This window comes from Rhinoderma darwinii, chromosome 5, assembly GCF_050947455.1.
Source record: "Rhinoderma darwinii isolate aRhiDar2 chromosome 5, aRhiDar2.hap1, whole genome shotgun sequence".
Taxonomy (NCBI): Eukaryota; Metazoa; Chordata; class Amphibia; order Anura; family Rhinodermatidae; genus Rhinoderma; species Rhinoderma darwinii.
In genome coordinates this window covers 49,583,258-49,600,879 of record NC_134691.1, presented here as the reverse complement: position 1 = coordinate 49,600,879, position 17,622 = coordinate 49,583,258, and the positions used below count along the sequence as shown (strand labels likewise).

The 17,622-nt window shown below is 41.5% G+C and overlaps 1 protein-coding gene across 2 annotated transcripts in view; it reads right to left on the bottom strand.

Moving 5' to 3' along the window:
- MATN2 (matrilin 2) overlaps positions 1-17,622 on the bottom strand; it is a 109,945-nt gene that overhangs the window by 37,502 nt on the left and 54,821 nt on the right. For both annotated transcript variants that reach the window (XM_075828044.1, XM_075828045.1), the window contains exons 9-10: positions 4,576-4,698; positions 3,177-3,299 (exon numbers count right to left, since the gene is read on the bottom strand). In XM_075828044.1, coding sequence (XP_075684159.1) covers positions 3,177-3,299; positions 4,576-4,698 — 246 coding nt within the window. The remainder of the gene's footprint in view (positions 1-3,176; positions 3,300-4,575; positions 4,699-17,622) is intronic.

Below are 17,622 nucleotides of genomic sequence, written 5' to 3'. Positions count from 1 at the left end.
ACTAGGTTTGGAGACCTCCTAGTTAAAGTGCCTGTCAGGCATGGACAGCAAAACATTGGATGACGGTGTCCTGTAGTAAATTTGACAGAAGGGTGGGATAAGAGTTACTGAGTGGCCAGACCCTAGAAGAATCGGTCTGAAAGGTCAAGAGTGTCAACTCAAGAGGGCACCAAGAGAAGAGTGACATCGGACAAAAAGGCGGCAAAGCTAAGGAGAAGGTAGAGTACTGTGTGAAGTAAAGACAAAGACCTGAAAAAGGTAATAGTTGGTGAAAAGGAGTTAATCTGTTTGACTGCTTAGTAACAGTGTGGTGACCATTACGCTTGTCGTGCCTCATTAAAAGGAAATAACTGTATGCTTATGTGCCACTGTGAAAACGGTGGTGTCCAGCAAAAATATCTTGTTTAACATTCATTTGGCCTGTAATTGTGTTTATTTAAAAGGGGAAGCACTTGAGTAACTACACGTTAAAAAGTATCTATATTTAGGGTCAGAAGAAGCGCTACACTTAGCGCAAAACAGGCTGTAACCTGCAATCTGCTATGTCCTCCCTTGTACGCTTTTTACGTTTTTGCTTGATGCCACATTAAAGAAAAAATACTAACCAAACGGGTGAGTGCCGTAATTTCATCTCTCACTACATGCGGTTTACAGATTGCTCACATTTTCCAAAGTGTTTGGCTAAAGAAACTCCTGCCCTAATTTTTGCTTCATAGGACTGCTACATACCGAAGAGACTGACGAGTAGTGCCAACTCTTTCTATTGTGCCTGGTATCTATATTTACTGGCAATATATTTATACTACTCCAGTGATTACATACTAGATCAATGAAACCTCTATAGGACACCTGTAAGTGTAACCAGGCTTAAAATGTACCCATCATTCCAGGTACATTTTCAGAATAAGCGGTCGTGTGTTCTTGAATATTGACAGTATTCCTGACAACAGTGTCACCTGTATGATAAATTTTTCTGCAATTTTCCCTCTCTGCAGGCTGTATTTCTAAATGTCGGCTTTTCCTAAGCTCAGCTCCATAGAGGGAAATGACGCATACCTCCAAACTGTCCCATTTTTTGCAGGATTGCCCTGTGAAACAGACTATAAAGTGGGTGGGTTATATGCAAAGAAGTACCAAAATTAGCATTTTTGGGACATTCCTGGGTAGATCAGGGGTGGGGCTTAAAATATCCTGCCAATGAAAATTTAAATGTTGGAAGGTATGGTGGGTATTAGCTGCTATGTCTCCCATTCTATACCCGCTTCTAATAAACTAGACAATCCGTCTCCTGGCTGAGATTCCTATGTTCGCCTAAATACTGTCATCAATCAACTTCTCCGTGAGACATGAGATCCAACAGCCTGTCTGCAGACGACAACACACCAGCAACAGCGTGTTTAGGACATTATAACTAAGATTTTAACATGAAAAGACTGAGCAGAGCATCTCTGAATCAAGCACTCATGGGCGTAGCTATAGGCCCCTATACACCCAACGGAGGCCAAAAGAGTGTCCTTCATCAGGGTTGAATACATCATGCTTTCCTAGACAGTGGGCTACCACAAAAAAACATATACTGCTTGAGTATGTATTTTTTTTAGCAGTGTAGCCAATGGCCGACGTATGGACTGTATGGCTATACAGCGGCATATGTTGGAGGTGAGCATCGGAGGTATACGTCTGGGAATACCCATGACATATACCTATAGCATGATGTGAACGATGCCTTGCTAGAAGATGCAGCAGGAAAGTCTTTGTTGAAAGATCTATTTTTCTTTAATAAGATATATTATAGCGTTTCTTGACGATGCATACATTATTGATCTGATGGGAAAATTGTAAACGATAATTAAGCTTTAACTTCGAATCTAGTTGTATGAAACAAAGTGGCAGCTCACAAACTGAAAATTGTAATATATTATGTTAAAATTTCAACACTGCTAGCAAATACAGAATAAATGTATGAAGCAGGGAGATTGTGCTGCAGTGAGTGGTGGCAAGGATGACCCTTCTGTAATAGAACTTTTTTTTTGTCACATGACTTTGTGCGCCGGCTAACTGACACCTGTGTAGGCAAAAGGTAATTAACACAAACTGCTACAGCGTAGAAACCATATTGTAACAGTGAACACAGGAAGCACAAAGCTTTTTACTATGTACACATCTAGAACATACACAACCACTATGTGATGAGCTGTTTTTTTATTTTGCTCTAATGCATTACCAAGCTTCAAGCTACAATTTTAATGGGTTTTATATACATCAAAATAACACTGCCTGCACTGAAGTTCCCTCATTATCATGCTTCATGTTAGATACCAGTGAAATTGAACTGAGAATATAAATGAGAAAAAAAAACAAAAACTAAAAAAGCATACCAATGAATGGGCGTTCAAAGTTCTACAAATTAAGTTGCACATAAAACCAGAAAGAAGATGTAATGGACCTTGAAATCTGCTTGGTGGGTCAGAAACCGAAGTGATTTCCCGGGCTCATCCTCTGCACATTGTAATTGACTTTCTGCATTACTATATCTAAGCTCTGTATCTAATCAATAATAATAATAATAATACATTTAATGATCAGTGGCCTACATTGAAAACAGGGTTCCTCATAACAAAGATCTAGACAGCCCAAAATTATGGTGCCAGGTTTTGCCATCCAGGACAGAAGGGCTTGGTGCTGGTTTCCCCCGCCGTGCTCTTTCTACGATAGTACAATTTCCCACCTACGTGTTTGTTAACAAAGCAGTTACTCTGGAGAGGGAAGTCCTGTACCAGTTCTTGGCAACTAGTAGGAAAGGCAATGATATCAACCAGGGCTGGGACCCATTTCTTCAAGGATTCCACAGCAGTCATTTGGTCTGCTTCTATGGTTTGTACGCTGGTAACTATTACAGTCATAATACCAAGAATTCTTTACGGACCCCCTCCAAGAACACAAAGCCTCATGTATAAGCCTTTACCGTCTAGAATTGCTCCATAACTTGTCCTCAGTCTAAGTGATTTTTTGGAGTACAGTTTTAACTTCTGAAGCTTTCTGCCAAGAGGCTAAAAGTGACGTAAACATCTGATTTGCTTCAAGGGTCTATGCACGTAAGGACTCAACAAAGGGTGACCACTTATGTATTGGTATTTGTACTATGGCATGTCAAGAACTGTATATAAGTCTCTTACTCTGGCAGGACTTTTTATCATCCCGAAGAAAATATCCTTCGAAGCACTGACACATGTAAGACCCTTCTGCATTAACACACAAGTGCTCACAGCCATGGTCACTCGAAGCACAGTGGTCCACAGCTGAAATGAGAAATATAGATATTATAGAACAAGTAAAAGCCACAGTTTACTAGATCATTGAAAGAATATTTCAATGTTTAGAATTAATTTGATATTATATAAATTTGGAAGAATGACACTTTGTGAGCTAGTTTAAAAATAATATGATAAAACATAATGGTGTGCACAACTAAAAAAAAGCCATACTCACATTAGCGAGCCCCTGCCGCTCCCATACCGAGGTCCCTCAGTCCCCCGCAGGTCCATTCTTCCTGATGCAGCAATGACGTCCCGACACACTCATATGTGACCACCAGCCAATAACTAGCTGTAGTGGGCACCTTTTGTTTACACCCTATAAATGCTGCAATCTTTAGAGATCATGGCAACTAAAGGGTCTGAGATTGGAGTTATCTCCCATCACAGCATTTTACAGCAAAAGTGTGGCTGTCAATCAAAGACCATGACATCATTTATAATATGTTAAATTATAGGAAACAATGACAATTTAGATGTAACGTTGTTTTCAAATTTAGAACTCTATTGTAATGTCTATGTATGTACAGGATTACATGACAAAAATGGCTTTGTCTATAATATATGATGCACTAAATTTTATTTACTAGCCTAGTATGTTTCACATTCCTCAGACGTTATAATTGTAATGGGTAGCTCAATGTTCTTGGAATATTTTGCATATTCAGTGCAGATGGTATTACATTCAGGAATTACTGTTACTATGGAGTTATTGGTAACACCACATAGAGAGAGGAGTAATCATTGACTGCCTGCAACGTCCAGCAATGCAGGGCATGTTGGTATGGATGGTGCACATGAGTAAATGAAAATTGATTATCTTATTGGCAGTCAGTTTGACTGTGCAGGTGCGAATAAAGGTCCTTTTACACCGGCCAATATAGGCCGTAAAAATGAGCACCGATCGAGACAGCTTGTTGATCAGCGCTCCTTCCACAAGGAGAAATTATTGGTTATGTATGGGGACAAGCCATCATTACTACGATCGCTCGCTCCCATACGTTTCTATTAGGTCGGCAGCACTTCTCCCTGTTTACACAACGAGATATCCTGCCGACAACGATAACATTTCTTGCTGCACAAACGAGCAGATCAGCCGATGATTCTTTGGCTGATCGTTGCCCTGTTTACACACGGCAATGATCGGGAAGAAGGGTTCTGTAAACACTCGTTTGCCTAATCATTGGCCCATGTAAAAGGGCCTTAACTCAATATCGCAAAAGTATTTGGAAAATATGGTTAGCATATAATGAGATCTTACTTCTACAGGTCTGCTTATCTTCATTCAAAACAAATCCTTCATAGCACTGGCACATATATGACTCATCTGAGTTCGTGCAGACATGCTGGCATCCATGGTTAGATTCAGAGCAATGATCCACTTCTAATAAATACAATTTTAAAAAAGGACATGTAAGAACAGATGTTACACAACTCTAAAATAGTATCTTTTTGCATTCATTTATTACTTGGGTCAAAGGGTTAATGAATAAAAATTAGGTTCTATAATAGCCACTAAGAATGTAAAAACCGCTATTGTGAGGCTATGTAATAATCAGGTACACCAAAAGAAAAAGAAAAAAGATCCAGAAATATATGCAGGCACTCTCAGGTATACACAATTCATATAAAAATCCAATTTATTTAAACCTCCGAATAATTTCAGATATATCAATATATACATACAAAAATTATATAAAAAAATCTCCTGACCATAAGAGATAGATAACAAGTGATCTAAGACACCTAAAATGTAGATAAATTCACACATATGCTACATTTGTTCTCACTAGGCATAGGGACAAAAAAGAAGAGAAAATAATCTGAACAATCACTGGGTTGTGTTCACACTTGCGTTTTTTGACAAAATAAATTTTATCATTTCAGGGTGGCCACCATCCCTATTTGCAATAGGTAGCATTCTTTTTTGAGTAGTAAACTCCTATGCGTAGGAGATTTAGACCTAGGAAATGAATAATCCTATGGTACATAAGCTGTTTTAACGGCAGATATGTATGTTATTAAGCTCTTCCCTCCTATTTCATGCAGCCTTATATGGAAGGAAACACCATGTGAATAGATGTTCACTCATTTACCGGCATATGCTCTTGCCCTCCCGGACTGTGTATCTCCTCGCGCACGTTGTGGACTGAGTGGATGTTGAAAGGAAAAAGTCGCCGGCTATCCAATTTTGCAGTGGAGTTTGAAAGTGGTCTGATATACGGATGATCATACAGCCTGGGACTTCTCTTTGGAAGGTCTCTCCGTCCCACTTATGAATAGACTGCTCCTGCATATGGATCACAGAGGCTGACCTGAACATCAGAGGTAAAAACATAAACCTCCAGATAAAATCTGGGAAAATCATTCGCCCTCAAACAAAGAGGATGGAGTGGGATCTATTGCGATCTTGTGTCTATTGAATAGACTGCCTATATCTATCTATCTTCCTTAAAATATAAGGCTGCATGAAATAGGAGGGAAGAGCTTAATAACATACATTAAAGCCGTTAAAACAGCTTATGTACCATAGGATTATTCATTTCCTAGGTCTAAATCTCCTACGCATAGGAGTTTACTACTCAAAAAAGAATGCTACCTATTGCAAATAGGGATGGTGGCCACCCTGAAATGATAAAATTTATTTTGTCAAAAAACGCAAGTGTGAACACAACCCAGTGATTGTTCAGATTATTTTCTCTTCTTTTTTGTCCCTATGCCTAGTGAGAACAAATGTAGCATATGTGTGAATTTATCTACATTTTAGGTGTCTTAGATCACTTGTTATCTATCTCTTATGGTCAGGAGATTTTTTTATATAATTTTTGTATGTATATATTGATATATCTGAAATTATTCGGAGGTTTAAATAAATTGGATTTTTATATGAATTGTGTATACCTGAGAGTGCCTGCATATATTTCTGGATCTTTTTTCTTTTTCTTTTGGTTTATAATGTCTTCAGAAATGGCACCGTGCTTTATTTACATTGCTTTTTCAGGTACAATTGGGGGTATGGGTTAGCCATAACCTCTTTTTGCTTTTTTGTAATAATCAGGTACAATCATTTCATTGCCGTTTCCTTTAAATAATATTCTTCTTTTATAATAGTAGTCTTTAAAAAAGGACCTGTATGCTCTCCTGATAGGTCTGTTTTTAGTAAATACTTGTATTCCCCATAAAGTCAGTTTTTTTTAACAAAAAATATTAGCTCCTATGTGTAGAATTTTTTCCTTCCCTTTTCCCATCCTTTGGTTGAACTTGATGGACATGTGTCTTTTTTTAACCGTACTATATAAGTTCTGAATTATTTTTTTCTTAGAACTCCTCTGTTATTCCTCTTTGAAATGTAGGAATAAATTGAGAACTGGGCGTTACCATTCTCTTTTTCAAAGGGGCATGTCCCTACACTGTGAGCACTGATTGAACAGTATTAGACTGTGAAGGAACACACCCCCAACACCCAGTTGTCATTTAGCTAAAAAAATTGTAGGAAGAATAAAAGATGAATGGTACAAAAGAGCTATAAGAAAAGATACTCCAGAATAGTTATATCGGGAATACAAGTATTTCCTAAAACAGACATGTCAGGAGAGTTGACAGATTCTCTTTATATGATAAAATGGTCTAGGAAAAATTGTGTGCACTGGAGGTTAGCGACAATCTAAGCATCAAGCGAATTACAATAATTAAACCAGATAAGGTTGTAGCAAGAAGTGATAAAGCTCTTCCAATATAAGATCAAGATAGAGTCCTAGGACTTTATTTTACCAGGATCTAGGCTGGATCAAGGTGAAGGCCTCTGGACAACACAGTCTGGACATAGACTTCTCATTGTTCCAGCCCAGCTTCTTTCACTGCACAATCACACTGTGGAACAATGAGAAGTGGATGAGGCTGATTGGTCACTGATTGGTCTGCGTCATACACTTCTCTGTACAACGCCCAGTTGGTAAAAAGTAAAAACACGCCCAGTTGTCTATTAAGAAACTAATTAGCATAAATCTAAAATTGCTCATAACTTGCGCAAAAATGATCGTTTTTCAAAACAAAAACCACTGTTCTCTACATTACAGCGCCAATCAGATTATGTAGGAGATAGGGCACTTATAATCTGCTGACAGAGCCTCTTTAAAGGGAAGGTGTCATGAATTATTATTATTTTTTTTTAATAATAATGCTTTTAGTATGATATTAAAATAAATGTTATTTAATTGTGTTCTTGTGTTCTACTTTTTACTTTTTTTTTTATTTTACTTCTCTATGGGGGCTGCCATTTTTTTTTCATCTCTGTATGTGTCGATTAACGACACATACAGAGATGGAATACGGCACATACATCCCCATAGAGAATGCAAACAGGAGCCTTTCCATTCTCTGCAGTGTACGCCGTCTGTGTGGGCGCTCCCACACAAACCAAAACAAAGCTCGTTAGCAGAGCGAAATCCGGCGCCATTTTCAAGTGGACCGGAAGCCGCTGCCGGACAGTAAGATGACGACTTCCGGCCGCGGCTTCCGGCCATATGTTCAAGGAAAAGAAAACGCAAGGAATAGGAGCAGAGAGGGCAGCGGCGACAGGAGCAGGTAATTTATGTTTGTGTATGTGATGTGTGTATTATGTTCGTGTATGTTCGTGTTATACTGTCTGCTGAGCACTGTATCTAATCCTCCTACACTGTGCAGTCGCTCAGAAAATGGCGGCACACAGTGTAGGAGGTTTGAAGATTCAAACCCCTCCTTCTCTTGGCACTAGCCAGAATAAGGGATGGGGGATTGTGTGAGGACACTAGAGCGAGTGTGTCTACTCCAAATTTGCAGCATAAAGCAATGAGGTTGCTTTACCACATTGACCATGCTGCAATTTTGGGAACTGCTCCCTCTAGTGACCAGCACATGGAAATGTTATAAATTAGAATCTAATTTATAATATTTCCTGACTTGTGAAAAAATTAAAAAAATTAAAACAATGTGTAATCATTGAAATAATAATTGTTTAACTAAAAAAAAAATATAAAAAATTCTAGCTACACATTCCCTTTAAGTAAAGGTTAAACTTCATATCCAGGATGTGTCTTGCTCTGTTATTGGATCTCTGCTGCTCATAATGGAAGTTATTATTATAGAAATATACTAGGGAACCACTATAAGGCCTCATACATAAGGATGTATTATGGACGATGCTGTACCCATAACCTGCAAGAGTTGTCCAGAATTGGAAAAAAGGGTCTCTTTTTTTCTATAAACAGCGCAACTCATCTTAGTGGGCTGTGTCTGGTATTACAACTCAGCCCCATTTCCTATAATAGGAATGAGCTGCAAATTCAGACACAGTATGTGTCTCGTGTAGTAACGGTGCCTTTAGAACTAAATCCCTATTGAAATATATTTTATTGCTGTTTCTTTAAAACGTGCAAATCATGTAATTTTATATCTGACTCAATAGGGATGCAGCTAAAAACTGACTCACTATATGTGAATCCAATAAATGCCTTCAAGATATAAAAACGTATTACCTGCAGTGGAGTAGCTTGGATATGTCATGTCCGTGGCTGCGGGCCGTCAGGTTCACTCTCCCCGATGGTGCAGCCATGGGTCGGCGAGCGCTGGCCCCAGTCTCCTCCTCAGGAGACGACAGCGCTCGCTTCCACACAACTCGGCCGGATCCCGTAGGGTGCACACCCACGCTCGTGCCTGCTCTTAAAGAGGCAGCGCTCGCACCGGACTTTAATGAATTATCAGCCCATGAGTGCTCTGGAATATAAGATGGGTTCAGCCCCTTGCTTCTATGCCTGAGCGTTGTTGTCGTACCCTAAGTTTGTCTATGCGATGGTCTCCTAGTGTGTTCCTGTTCTGTATCCCGTGCTATCCTGGTCGTGTGCCGTGCTGAGCCAGAGTTGTGCTGTGCTGTATTCCACGCCTGTCCTGCTACTCCACGCCTGTTGTCTGCCTGCTCCCTAGTCCCAGCCGAGCCTGCCTTGCTACCGTCCAAGCTGCCACAGGTACCCTATACGAACTATGGACTTTAACCTGCACCCTGTTGGCCAGCTGCCATACCGCCAAGGCGGTACGGCCCAGTGGGTCCACAAACCCTATGTGACAGTACGCAAAGGCCATGGACCCCACTGGTCGATTCAAGACCATGACGACGTCACAGGAGATGCGTTCGGATATGCTAGAACTCCGGTCTCGACAGGACTAACTCCTCCAGGCGTTGAACATTCTCACACATCGGCAGGAGGCACAAGCTGCCGTTCCTCCTACACCTCCTGGCAGTGTTGATCCTCAGACTACACCTCCTGGCAGTGTTGACCCGCGTTTTTCTTTGCCACTTCCTGACCGGTCCTCCTTCTGCTCCTCAGCTGGTCAAGCTGTTCATCCAACACATCTTCCGCCTGCACGGCTTGCCGCAGCATATTGTGTCTGATCGGGAGGTTCAGTTCACCTCGAAGTTCTGGAGAGCCCTCTGCAGACTCCTAGGTATAAAGTTGGACTTTTCCTAGGCCTACCATCCTCAGTCCAATGGTCAGGTCGAGAGGATCAATCAGATCTTGGAGAACTACCTACGCCACTTCATCTCCAAGCAGCATGATGACTGGGTGCAGTTGCTTCCGTGGGCCGAGTCCTCTTACAATAATAACACCAGCGAGTCCACACAGAAAACAGCGTTCTTTATGGTCTATGGTCAACACCCATGAATTCCTCTCCCGGTCCCTGTTTCGCCGAAGTACCAGCGGCTGACACGGCTTTTGGGGACTTTCTGCAGATCTGGCAGCAGACTCGATCCTCCATCCTGCTGGCGGTCGACCGCATGAAGCGGAGGCGGACACAAGGAGAAGAGAACCTCCTCAGTTTCTTCCTGGCACGAGGGTCTGGCTGTCCTCCAGGAATATTCGACTGAGGGTGACGTCGTACAAATTTGCTCCCAGGTTCCTCCGCCCCTTCGTGATCCTGCAGCCCATCAACCCTGTCGCCTACAAGCTTCGGGTGCCTCCTACCCTCAAGATCCAACTCCTTCCATTTTTCTCTCTTGAAACCAGTGGTTCTTAACCGCTTTACCAAGACTCCAAGGCCTGTGGTTGCCTCCAACGGCCCTTCAGACACCTTTGAGGTTAAGGAGATCTTGGACATCAAGAGAGTGAGAGGGAAGACTTTTTATTTGGTGGATTGGAGGGGGTTTGGTCCTGAAGAGAGGTCCTGGGAGCCAGAGGAGAACTTCAATGCCCCTACTCTTCTGAAGAAGTTTCTTGCTCTGGCCCCAAGAAGAGGGGGCGTAAGAGGGGGGATACGGTCATGTCCGTGGTTGCGGGCCGTTATGTTCACTCTCCCCCTGATGGTCGTAGCCATGGGTCGTCGAGCGCTGGCCCCAGTTTCCTCCTCAGGAGACGCCAGCGCTCGCTTCCACTCACCTCGGTCGGATCCTGTAGGGAACTTTAATGAATCAGCCCATGAGTGCTGGAATATAAGAGGGGTTCAGCCCCTTGCTTCTATGCCTGAGCGTTGTTGTCGTACCCTAAGTTTGTCTATGCGATGGTCTCCTAGTGTGTTCCTGTTCCTGTATCCCGTGCTATCCTGGTCATGTGCCGAGCTGAGCCAGAGTTGTGCTGTATTCCACGCCTGTCCTGCTACTCCACGCCTTACGTCTACCTGCTGCCAAGTCCCAGCCGAGCCTGCCTTGCTACAGTCCAAGCTGCCACAGGTACCCTATACGAACTATAGACTTTAACCTGCGCCCTGTTGGCCAGCTGCCATACCGCCAAGGCGGTACGGCCCAGTGTGTCCACGAACCCTACGTGACAGGATCTTAGTGCCAGATAATGTCCCCAACCTCTCCCACTTAACAATGACATACAATTTTGTGCAATGACTAGACACTATGTAGGATTTATATACATTATACTGTATAAGTGAGGTTTTCATTTACATTCATTTGTATAGTATATAATTTGCTCTGTCTTTATTATATTACTGTGCAATTTTCATAAAACATCATTACACCTTTTTCTATTTACCTATGTGGCAGGGCCAGGGAGCAACTGCAATCTCTATCCCCTAAGGGTATGTTCACATCTGCCATCACAGATCCAATTAAAAATGGCAGACAAAATAGCAATGCATGATGCCCTATTTTTTCAGGTAAAATAATGAACGGAACCAAAGAAGAACAATGGAAACCTGAACGCAGGTGTGAACCCAGCCTATGGCCCAAATGTGCTGTTTTTTACACACACACACACACACACACACACACACACACACACACACACACACACACACACACACACACACACAAAAACAATTTTTTCAGTGTTTTTTAATGCTTGTAAAAAAGCGCCTTCAATTTTGAGTGTTTTCATTGCGTTTTCTATTTTTATTTTGATACATTTTGAATATGTTTTTTTTGGGGTGTTTTTTAAAGTGCTCTGAGAAAAACGCCCAAAAAAATGCTATATCTAGAGCTTGCTGCGTTTTGAAAAAACAAAAACAAAACACTGACCCCCAAGACGCCACAAAAACAGCACATACCAAAACGCTGCTTCGTATGTTGCCTTTTCAATAATTCACAATAAACTATAAAGTAACGTTTGGTCTCAGCATTCTTTACCTCAAAAAATGCCTACCACCACAAAAAACGCAGAACAATGCTTTGTCTGAATCCAGCCTTACAGCTACACCACTGCTTACAGATATACATTATATGGTCAAAAGTATTGGGATACACCACTTAATCATTGAACTCAGGTGTTTCATTCAGTCCCATTACCACAAATGTATAAAATCCAGCACCTAGCCATGCAGTCGCCTTTAGAAACATTTGTGAAAGAATGGGTCGTTCTAAAGTGATCACTGAATTCCAGCGTGGTCCTGTAGGACGCCACCGCTGCAACAAGTCAGTTCATAAAATTTCTTCCCTCCTAGATATTCCACGATAAACTGTGAGTGATATTATTGAAAAGTGGAAGCGTTTAGGAACCACAGCAACTCAGCCACAAAGGGCAGGCCACGTAAAGTTACGGAGCCGGGTCGCCGACTGCTGAGACGCATAGTGCAAAAAAGTCACCAACGATCTGCTAACTAAATAGCTGGAAAAATCCAAACCTCCTCTGGGATAAACAGCAGCACAAAAGCTGTGCCACGGGGGCTCCATGACATGGGTTTCCATGGCTGCATGCCAGTCTTACATCACCAAGTACAGTGCCAAGCGTCGGATGGAGTAGTCTAAAGCCGCCACAGGACTCGAGCAGTGGAAACGTGTTCTGTGGAGTGATGAATCATGCTTCTCTATCTAGCAGTCGGATGGACGAGTCTGGGTTTGAGGAGTACCAGGAGAACGTTACCTGCCTGACTGCATTGTGCCCACTGTAAATTTGGAGGAGGAGGAATAACGCTAAGGGGTTGTTTTTCAGGGGTTGGCCTAGGCCCCTTAGTTCCACTGAAGGGATATCTTAATGCTTCAGCATACCAAGACATTTTGGACACTCGTAGATTCCAACTTTGTGGGAACAGTTTGGGGTTCGGCCCTTTTCTGTTCCAGCAGGACTGCGCCCCAGTCCACAAAGAGAGGTCCATGGATGGGTGAGTTTGGTGTGGAAGAACTTGACTGGCCACACAGAGCCCTGACCTCAACCCCATCCAACACCTTTGGGATGACCTAGAATGGCAAAAATTCCCACAGACACACTCCAAAATCTTGTAGAACGTCTTCCCAGAAGAATGGAAACTGTTTTAGCTGCAAAGGGGGGACCAACTCCATATTAATGCCTATTGATTCAGAATGGGATGTCATAAAAGCTCCTGGAGGTGTAATGTGTAGGTGTCCCAATACTTTTATCCATATAGTGTATGTACTAAATATCCATCATGGTCTGAATAACATCAATATACAGGGAGTGACAACCTTTTTCCATGGAGGTTTCCTTTGTTGAAATTCCATGTGGAACATTAAAACTAATCATATAATGATCCACATAAACAGGACCAAGTTTCAACTCTCTGTGGGACCTGGCTATAAAGGCCAGTTCTGGGAGAATTAACCTGTCATAAATCAGCTGCTACAAAAAAGGCGTTACTGACATCATACATTACCTTGTGGTGGGGCCAGTTCATCACTACAATGTAACATTAGAGGTATCTGGGGACAAATTCTGCAGGGGGTCCCTGATTTCACCTAATCCCATGACTGCTGACCTAATAGGCTTCATATGACAAGATAATGAGAGGTAACAACAATTCTGTAAAATATAAAAACCAAGACGGCATCTCACAAAAATGTACCAGCTGATGTTTCCCATAATCCTTACTACATAAACACCACATGCTTGGGAGACACCCTATATATTAAAGGGCCACTTCATATATATTTTAGACTAATAGTTTATTTAATCAAAATGCAAGGCAATTTAATTTCTAGGGTCAGACCCTCCCCAGAAGTCTACTAAAGGTATGCTAAAGTAGTAATAAAGTCATTCACAATAAATGATCTAACATTTACCACTATTAACCCAAAGCTCTAAAACTATTTTGAGCCCATATTAAAACAGAATTTCAAGACAAGAAAATGTTCTATATTGTGTACAATTACACAAATCATCATTGTTCATCATTGTATTACTTAGGCTTCGTTCACATCTGCGTCGGGGCTCTGTTCATGGGTCCCGTCTGAGCTTTCCGTCAGGGGAGCCCATGAACGGAATCCAAACTGAAACCATACGTTTCCGTTTGCATCTCCATTGATTTCAATGACGACGGATTCGGTGCATTTGTTTTCAGTTTGTCACCGTTGTCTACGGGTTACATCGTTTTGATCGAATCAATACCGAAGTCTACTGCGCTATTCATTCCGTCAAATGTTATTCCCATCTTACAAAATGATGGCATGTTACAGTACAGGGTAACTGAAAAGTCTCCACTTGGGAAAGCATGCTCTACATGGCTCCTATTCATAAATAACTGAAGTACACACATCTGGTGTTGTAAATGTAATTCTATTTTCAACGTGTTCCTTTAGATGATTTATGTGTCTGATCGCTTCTTGGTACACCATATCCCTCAAGTGCCCACACTAGTGAAAAGCAAGTTGGCTGAGGTCTGGGCACTTTGGACGCCATTCCACTGGATCTCAGCAACCCACCTAAGAAACTGGATACTATAAGGCCCGCTATTCCCCATGTATGGAGACTTTAAAACTCCCTGTAATTCTGATCATTTCTATTATATTTACAAGACAAAAAGCTCAGGAAGGTTGAACAAAGCCATACAGTAGATTCCTTTCACACAAAAGATGGACAAATTGTGCATGAAATTATAACCAGACACTGACAATTGAATATGACCTGAATACATTCTTTACAATAAAACACGCTTATGTTGCTGCAAAGTAGAACAGCTTTATGGAATATCCCTTGATGTATTTTCTACATGCAATCATTTTATATACAACTGGGCTTTATATACAACCTGTGAGTTGTTCTTCGTAAAAAAATAATATATATATTTTCTCACTTTCATTTGTTGCAATAATAATGAAAGACAAAACAATCAGATAACTAATATAGATAATGCACGACCTTATATAAAAGTAATAAAGAGCTGCTAGAAGAGGACAGTACATGTAGTACAGGTAGAGCGCAGTACATTACATGTAGTACAGGTAGAGAGCAGTACAGGACATGTAGTACAGGTAGAGCGCAGTACATTACATGTAGTACAGGTAGAGAGCTGTACAGGACATGTAGTACAGGTAGAGAGCAGTACAGTGCATGTAGTACAGGTAGAGAGCAGTACAGTACACATAGTACACGTAGAGAGTAGTACAGTATATGTAGTACAGGTAGAGAGCAGTACAGTACATGTAGTACAGGTAGAGAGCAGTACAGGACATGTAGTACAGGTAGAGAGCAGTACAGGACATGTAGTACAGGTAGAGAGCAGTACAGTGCATGTATTACAGGTAGAGAACAGTACAGTACAGTACATGTAGAGCAGTACAGTACATGTGGTACAGGTAGAGAGCAGTACAGTACATGTAGTACAGGTAGAGAACAGTGCAGTACATGTAGTACAGGTAGAGATCAGTACAGTACATGTAGTACAGGTAGAGAGAGGTACAGTACATGTAGTACAGGTAGAGATCAGTACAGTACATGTAGTACAGGTAGAGAGCAGTGCAGTACAGGTAGTACAGGTAGAGAGCAGTGCAGTACATGTAGTACAGGTAGAGAGCAGTACAGTACATGTAGTACAGGTAGAGAGCAGTACAGTGCATGTAGTACAGGTAGAGAACAGTACAGTGCATGTAGAGCAGTGCAGTACAGTACATGTGGTAAAGGTAGAGAGAAGTACAGTACAGGTAGAAAGCAGTACAGTACATGTAGTATAGGTAGAGAACAGTACAGTACACATAGAGAGTAGTACAGTACATGTAGTACAGGTAGAGAGCAGCACAGTGCTTGTAGTACAGGTAGAGAACAGTACAGTACATGTAGAGCAGTACAGTACATGTAGTACAGGTAGAGTGCAGTACAGGTAAAGAGCAGTACAGTACATGTAGTACAGATTATAGAGCAGTACAGTACACGTAGTACAGGTAGAGAGCAGTACAGTACACGTAGAGAGCAGTACAGTACATATAGTACAGGTAGAGAACAGTACAGTACACGTAGAGAGTAGTACAGTACATGTGGTACATGTAGAGAGCAGTACAGGACACGTAGTACAGGTAGAGAGAAGTACAGTACATGTAGCACAGGTAGAGAGCAGTACAGTACACGTAGTACAGGTAGAGAGCAGTACAGTACACGTAGTACAGGTAGAGAGCAGTACAGTACACGTAGAGAGTAGTACAGTACATGTGGTACAGGTAGAGAGCAGTACAGGACACGTAGTACAGGTAGAGAGCAGTACAGTACATGTAGTACAGGTAGAGAGCAGTGCAGTACATGTAGTACAGGTAGAGAGCAGTACATTACACGTAATACACGTAGAGAGTAGTACAGTACATGTGGTACAGGTAGAGAGCAGTACAGGACACATAGTACAGGTAGAGAGCAGTACAGTACACGTAGTACAGGTAGAGAGCAGTACAGTACATGTAGTACAGGTAGAAAGCAGTACAGTACACGTAGTACACGTAGAGAGTAGTACAGTACATGTGGTACAGGTAGAGAGCAGTACAGGACACGTAGTACAGGTAGAGAGCAGTACAGGACACGTAGTACAGGTAGAGAGCTGTACAGTACATGTAGTACACGTAGAGTAGTTTGTGGACTTTTAGCACTACAACCATAATTGTCCATAGACAGACTATTGTTAACCATGCAAAATGATAAAGGGGATATGGGAATGGGACTCTTGTCACCGAACCAAACGAATACTTTTTAAACTATCAAAATACACCCTTTCCCCATAATAAGGATCCATTCAGACCTCTAAACCCACCCTTAAAAAATTGTCCACCCATTTATCTAGACTTTTTCTTTTCTCTATATATTATCATCATCCCCTTCATATTTTAATTCTAGTGAGTCCCATTAGGATATCCCAGTCACAGTAACAAATAGCAGGAAACAAACATTAAATATACGTCCCCCTAATAAAGGTCCCACTACAGGTACACTCGTATGAAGCGTCCTTGTCTATCTTTCCATATTGCAACTTTTTTTTATTTTTTATTATTATCCCATCCCCAAAAAAAACAAAAAAAAAGAGAATAAAACCAACATATCCATCTCTCTCTCTCCTCCCCTCCCCTCCACGAATGCATACATCCAACCTCCTATTGCAACCAGCTTCCCCACAACTCCTCAAACTTTACCTTCCTACTGTTTGCTAAGTAGTAGATTTTTTTCGTATTGTAGCATCCTCCTCACATATTTCCTTCAACAATTTCCCGTAGGTGGATCCTGCTTTATCCATTTAAACATAATGGTCTTACGTGCCCAATATAGCAGTTTCACCAGGACTTCTTTCTTAATATCCCTTGTACCCTTAAAGAGGCTCTGTCACCAGATTTTGCAACCCCTATCTGCTATTGCAGCAGATAGGCGCTGCAATGTAGATTACAGTAACGTTTTTATTTTTAAAAAACGAGCATTTTTGGCCAAGTTATGCCCATTTTTGTAGTTATGCAAATGAGGCTTGCAAAAGTCCAAGTGGGTGTGTTTAAAAGTAAAAGTCCAAGTGGGCGTGTATTATGTGCGTACATCGGGGCGTTTTTAATACTTTTACTAGCTGGGCGCTCTGACGAGAAGTATAATCCACTTCTCTTCAGAACGCCCAGCTTGTGCCAGATCACGCTGTGACGTCACTCACA